This window comes from Oryzias latipes, chromosome 13 (assembly GCF_002234675.1).
Source record: "Oryzias latipes chromosome 13, ASM223467v1".
NCBI lineage: Eukaryota > Metazoa > Chordata > Actinopteri > Beloniformes > Adrianichthyidae > Oryzias > Oryzias latipes.
In genome coordinates, this window is record NC_019871.2 from 19,828,091 (window position 1) to 19,834,672 (window position 6,582).

A 6,582-nucleotide genomic window follows, 5' to 3' on the forward strand; every position below is an offset into this window, starting at 1 on the left:
TCAGCTTTCCTGTCTGTTCTGTTTGTCTCTGTATTTTACCTCTCATGTAATATTTTAAAACTTAAATCCAGGCCGAATGACAAAGCCTGTAAGCTGATGGAACCTGAGCTCCAGCTTTAATTTGGTTCTTATTTTCTTTTTCATTCCCTGTCTCTAAACCTTCTGATGCTTACAGCAAAGAAAGATATAAAACCCTGTTTTTACTCAGAAAACAATTATTTCAGTCATGGTATCTCACTACATGTAATCGTTTTTTATCTGCATATTTTGAAAAATAATACTCAAAGGGGTTTGGGAATCAAACAGGCCTCACAGTTCATCGAACAGCAGCAAAACATGAGAAAGAGAAACCAACCTTTGATCTGACTTTCATTTTTGCATTTTCTTACTGCTGTTTTAGAGCAAATCAGGAAAACATTTTTGTAATCTGTAATTAAACAGGATTATGAGTAGTCACAGTGTTTAAAACATGGCCAATACAGTTCAAATCCCCCAAACTTTAAAAGTTTAAAATGTGATTATTTCTGTTTTACCATCTTTTCTTTAGTCTTTTATATCATCACTAAGTTAAAAGACTTCCAGGATTTCCCCCTAAGCGGAATGCATCTAATTGTGGGGTTGGCGCAAATGTAGATGTTTTGAAATCCAGACTTGGAGAGTCATTCTCTTCATTTAAAGAATCTCAGCAGACTCAGATGAAGATTCTTCTTTATGACCAGAAACTGAATGTGTTGTTAGAACTTAGCAACAGCAGATCAGTAGAAAATTCCCATCTAACCCTTGTGCTATCTTAGATGACCCCACCCTTACATTGACGTGTTCTCCCTACCATGACAAAGGTGGATAAAGATGGAAGGATTTCATGTAATCCATGGACACCAGTGAAGATCACAAATCATTGAAGAAAAAAGGTTCAGAGCACTGTCTAGTGGGTCTAGATGACCCAACTCCCAATGATAAAGTACCTAGGATAGCACAAGGGCTAAAAAGCTTCTTTAGCTACTTCATGTATTAACCCATGTATTAACCCTTAACCCTTATTTAACCCTTAATTAATGTAAGGGTGGGGTCATCTAAGATAGCACAAGGGTTAAAGTGTCTGCTTTTTATGTCTTTATGGTCAGGTCATCTGTTTTGTCATCCTAAAGGTAATTTTTCCCATCAATCGTGGTATTTTGGGTTTACACGATCAGTTACTGAAAAAAATGCTTGTTAACCAAAAACAAATGTAAAACCTTTAATGTCTTTATTGCAGGACTTCTACATTTCTCAGTATATATAACACACTAAACAAACTGCACTTATTTCCTATAACCAATAACTCGTATGTCTATCGATGGTGATAGATTTACTGTAGCATTGATGGGGTTTGTTAAAGTTTTTACTTTATAATGTCTAAATGATGATCTGCTTTATTCTTCAATGAACATGAATTTTGATTTTAGCATTTAGGAGTTCTGTGTTTAGGAGTGTTGGAGACTGACTGTGAAATTCTGGAACAGCCGTGTGTTTGAAAGGAGAGAAAATAATATTTTAGTTTAAAAAAATTCGAAGATTCTTCATTTAGTGACTAAATTACTGTTTTATTTTAACTTTAATCTACTTTAAGTTTTTGAAGATCAATATTTTTTACTTAATTCTGAAAAATATCTAAAAACAAACTTTCTTCCTGAGTGTGATCAGGTGCAGACTCCAGTTTTCCAGAATAAAAAACTCCTTCACCATTCCTAAAGCTCCCACTGGGAACTCAAAATTTCTTCTCCCTTTTACCTTCTTTAACAGCATTTGCTCATCAGTCTGATCAGAACCCTCCTTTGTGGATCCAGCTGCCAGTTTGGGTTTGAAAAGTTGACTCACTCTGGACCTCAGGAAGTTGAACGTCACTCATTTCCAGCTCAGGTGGATTTTTGCTGTGTGTAATCTGTTGTTCTTAGTCAATTCTTAATTTATGAAGGATTTACTGTTGTACATTACATACATTTAACATAATGAGAAGTTTAATTTCCTTCATTGAACACATTTGTCACTAAATGTAAGTTACACTGAATGATTATTAAAGGAGATTGATGGATTTCTGTGGAAACTAAACAGTTTAAAACAAATAAATAAAAAATCCAAACAGGAAAGAAGAATTAATGTCACCACTTTATTCCTGAAACCCCACAAAAATCCCTCCTTTATTTATTTATTAATTTTATTTTTTGGTCAAAGTCAAAAACACAGAAAACTCAGGAGAAAAAACTGACATCACAGGAGACAAAATTCCATAAAAAAGCAGTCTTTCTGTTAGATTCCGGTGTCAGAATTCCAGGAAATTTGTAACAATGGCTGCATTGTAGATCAGATCTGAGATGTATCCCATGGAAGTCTGAGGTCCCATCTGAGGATGGGCATGATGGTGGTGTTGGTGGCTGCGGTGGCCTTGTCCTGGAGTTACCTCCCAGTACACCGAGTGGGGGTGGGAGGGGACGACCTGATCCACGTAGCCGTGATCTCGACCTCCTGGGCCGGAGCCGTTCCTGGCCTGGTGGTTCCCAGAGGGAGCGACGCTTTGAGGCTTAAAGCTTGTGAAAGCCTGATAGGAACGGGAGGGGACAGGGTAAGGGGGCGGCCTGCTCCCCGCCTCAGGGAAGGGGCCAGGGAGGAATCCCGACAGAGTTGCCCCCATGTGCTGCTGCCTCGGTTGCTCCTCCTCCCAAAGACGAGGCTCAGGCGGTTTGGAGGAGCTGCGAGGAGCCTGCTGGAGGAAGGACGATGCTCCCGCTGAGGACACCTGGTTGCTGTAGATTTGGATCCAGTCGGAGTAAATCGGTGACACGTCCTCACACGAGTGGTTCGGTTCTTGTCTAAATAACTCTGCCAGACTGGTTGCTGCTGGATAGGTGGAGGTCCCAGGTCCATGAGAAGGTTCTGCAAAACTTCTGCCTCCCAGAACGGGTTTGGTGGATTTGGGAAGTCTTCCAGTTTTGATGCCTCTAGCTCTTCTGTTCTGGAACCAAACCTGACAGGAATGGTAGGATATGCATAAAACCTCATGGATATGCAGTGTAAGGGAACTGGACCTAAAATATAAACATTTTAGACATTTTTCAGTCTAAATTGACATCAGAAATAATCAATCTGAAAACTATGGTGAGCAATCTTCCAAAACAGATATAGAGCAACATTTATATTATCGGACAAAACAGATTTGTCTTAAACCAAAAGTCCTGGTTTGTTGATTGCTCTAAAACGTGTTTCTATGGAGCTTTTGTCACAGTAAATGACGTTTTCATTAAATCACATACAGCCGACTGTTGTCTGTGATTGACCGCCGTACCTGGATCTTGCTCTCAGGCAGGTGTGTGTGAGCGGCCAGCCTCTCCCTGAGGGTGATGTCCGGGTACGGGGTCACGGCAAAGGCTTGCTCCAGCTCAGACAGCTGGGCGCGGCTGAAGATGGTCCTTTTTCGTTTCCTGTGTCCCTCCATCACAGCCGAGCTCCTCTCAGGCTCTGGAGAAGACACAGCCTCACCGCCAGGCGCTTGATCAGACAATCGAGGAAGGAGACCATCAATATTTCCATGAATAAACAGACAGACAGGCAAAGATGAAGGTTTCATTTAATCCTAATTAACCATTGGTATCATATTTTATATACTAATTTCTGAGAACCCTATCTCATCTCAAATGTTTTGCTAATTTTCCAAACTTAATGGGGAGAAAAACTCGTCTATTGTTATTTATTTTTTAAATGACTACTTGTATTGAAATAATTCAACATTTATTGATAATTCTTTTTAAAGAAAATCTTTATAATAGTTAAACCATGTTAGAACTGTATGGATCAAATTTGCAACAGTGGTAAACAGGATGTTTGTTTTTTTCCTGAACATTTATGTCAATATTGTTGCCTCTCAATCCAACATTGTTTGGAATGAAAACTGACCAAATCACCCAACGAATCATAGTTGATACTATCTATGGCTCATTAAAAAAACTGATATTGCAAACCTTTTAGTGGATTTCATAAAAGAGTTTAAAAAAGCATCTTCATTAAAAAATAAATATGGAATTTTCTGTCAATTCTTTGATGCATTGGGCCTTACAGAGTTTTATCTGTAAAATAGACTTCCACGTTGTATAGAAGATAACTTTTGTCACCCTTTACTATACAAACAGCCTTTTGAATCCACTAGGTGTAATTATAAATATTAAAATCACATGTTTTTTTTACCGGAAGGTGCCGTTTTTGTGCTGTAACTCCAGTTATTCGAAGAAAAATCTTTTTTTAATTTCAGGTTAAACGGTAGATAATGAGGCAGCAAAGTACAAAAAGCCCCAAAAATGTTTATTTATCATCTTTGTTTGTATCTAAAAAGATGAAAAAATAAATTTAGTTTCATTTATCTAAAGCAATGCAATTTCTTCACCAACATGTGTTTGTTGTTATTGTCATATATAAATAAAGGTTTATTGAAGTAAAATTGTTTGAAATGACGTCGCTGTCCGGTGAAAACACCGGACTTTCCTCTTCAGGTAAACTCACCTCTGCGGGGCTCCGGCGGTCCAAAGAACAGCCTCATGTCCACCAGCCCGTTCCTGTTGTTCTGGTTCTTCCTCAGTACCGGGGACTCCGAGTCCACGAACAGAGCCATGAGTCCACGCGCGCACTGACACGTGCATCCGCCGCGCGGCCTCGACCACTGACAGCTGATGAGGAGCAGCCCGCGCGAAACCTTCTTATGGAACCCCCTCCCAGCAAATTCAGGTGATAGACGCCTCCCCTGATCTCTAACCATCAGCTGCAGGCTCTATCTGGATTCTCTAGATCTAGATGTAGAGAATCATTCCAATTAGATGTAAACGTTTTGTATTTTTTCCCCGTAAATGTTTTATTTTTTCCATTATTCCAAGTCAGGAACATTTTTAACAAGATCAATATTTCTACATATGACTACCAGTAAATTTTCAACACATACACTATAGAAGCCTTCTGAATATTATATTAAAGTTTGTTAATAAAATATTCGATATTTGCCCATTAATCAGATGTCCCCTGTTGTAACAAAACCATTACAACCTGAAAAAATAAATAAAATGAATCTATACGTTTTTGTTCATTTAAATCCTGAAATGAATTTAAAAGATGAAAACACTACTCGCTTTCATTATAAAAAATTGTTCCATTAAGAACTGCAATAGAAAAACAGGTTAGGATTTTAGCTTAAAATTGCTGCTGCTTCATGTACTGAGAGAGCAAAGACTATGCTTCAAGTTCAGAATTTAAAAAAGTTTTAGAATTTCTAAAAAAAACCTTGTTTTTCTTTTGCGAGTCACAGTTTTCTATCTTTTTACGCCATTGAGTCCCTGACTTTGACCAAATGAATTTTACAAAATAAATGCCAAGAAAGGGGGAACTGACCCGCAACTGTGTGAGGTGATTGAGGCGATACTCAGGCACAAAAACAAAAGGATTTTTATTCATATTAAATCTTATTTAAGAAAAACAACATTTTACCAGCAAAAGAGTACAAAAGGATCTTAATTATTATGAAGTGTATTGACTTTTTAAGATTGCGTTGGTTGATATTCCTAAAGTAAACTTTCACTAATTTCGTGAGGGACAATGTTGTCTAATGATTAAACAAAATTATTATTTCCCATCAAAACAATAAAACAGAATTTCATTATTTTTTCAAAAAAGTATTAAAGGGTGGATTTCAATGTATTTATAAAGCTGTTTAAATGTAAAGTTTCACAGCCAGTTTTATTAAATGCAAATTGGGAAAGAAGAGGGACTCAAATTGTACCATTTCTAAAAAATTATTCTTAAAATATTGTTTACATAAGTATTACTTTGATGAACAGTTTATTCTCAAACAGGTTAGTTTGGATTCAAACCAGACCAGCAACTTTTTGGCTCAATGGCCGACAGGGCTCACACTACATACAAAAGAAAAAACGCAACGACATTACCTGCAACACAACGACATACCTGCAACACAATGACATAACCGCAACACAATGACATTACCGCAACACAACGACATAACTGCAACACAACGACCTAACTGCAACACAACGACATAACTGCAACACGACATGACCGCAGCAATAGCATTAACCGCAGCACAACGGAAATGAGGACTTTTTTTTTCCTACCGGCAGAAAAAAAATTATTCAGTTTCAAACTATTCGGTGTGGCAGAGTTTTAGGGCCACCAAAAAAAGTAAAATTACGAGATTTTAAACCGTAAATTTACGAAAAAATTTTTTTTTAAATTTTTAAAAAGATTTTATGAGATTAAAGTGGAGGTGAGCATACAGAGCAGCAGCAGGTGAACGCTACGCAGCAGCAGAGCAGACCGAGTAAACTTAGTTGGATATGAGCTGAATGTTTATTGTAAACATTTCAAATGTTTGAAGCTTATTTGTTCGATTTACGATTTATTAATGTTTTATTTATTGATGGATGGTTTGCAAGATCTCTGCAGCCCGATGAAGCCGTCGCCGACGGCATCGGTGTCCTTGCAGCTGTCCACTTGAATCCTTTATTTCTCCATTAAAGACAAGATCATAACGTCTGTTTGACGCTTCTGTCT

At 37.7% G+C, this 6,582-nt stretch overlaps 1 protein-coding gene across 1 annotated transcript; it reads right to left on the reverse strand.

Moving 5' to 3' along the window:
* Positions 1 to 2,127: 2,127 nt before the first annotated feature.
* Positions 2,128 to 5,069, reverse strand: LOC101158126 (homeobox protein SEBOX). Its single transcript, XM_004075782.4, has 3 exons — positions 4,528 to 5,069; positions 3,320 to 3,522; positions 2,128 to 3,001 (listed from the first exon to the last, which is right to left on the reverse strand). The coding sequence occupies exons 1-3, from the start codon at positions 4,778 to 4,780 to the stop codon at positions 2,300 to 2,302; spliced, it is 1,158 nt and encodes a 385-aa protein (XP_004075830.2). The 5' UTR covers positions 4,781 to 5,069; the 3' UTR covers positions 2,128 to 2,299.
* Between the last annotated feature and the right edge of the window lie 1,513 nt (positions 5,070 to 6,582).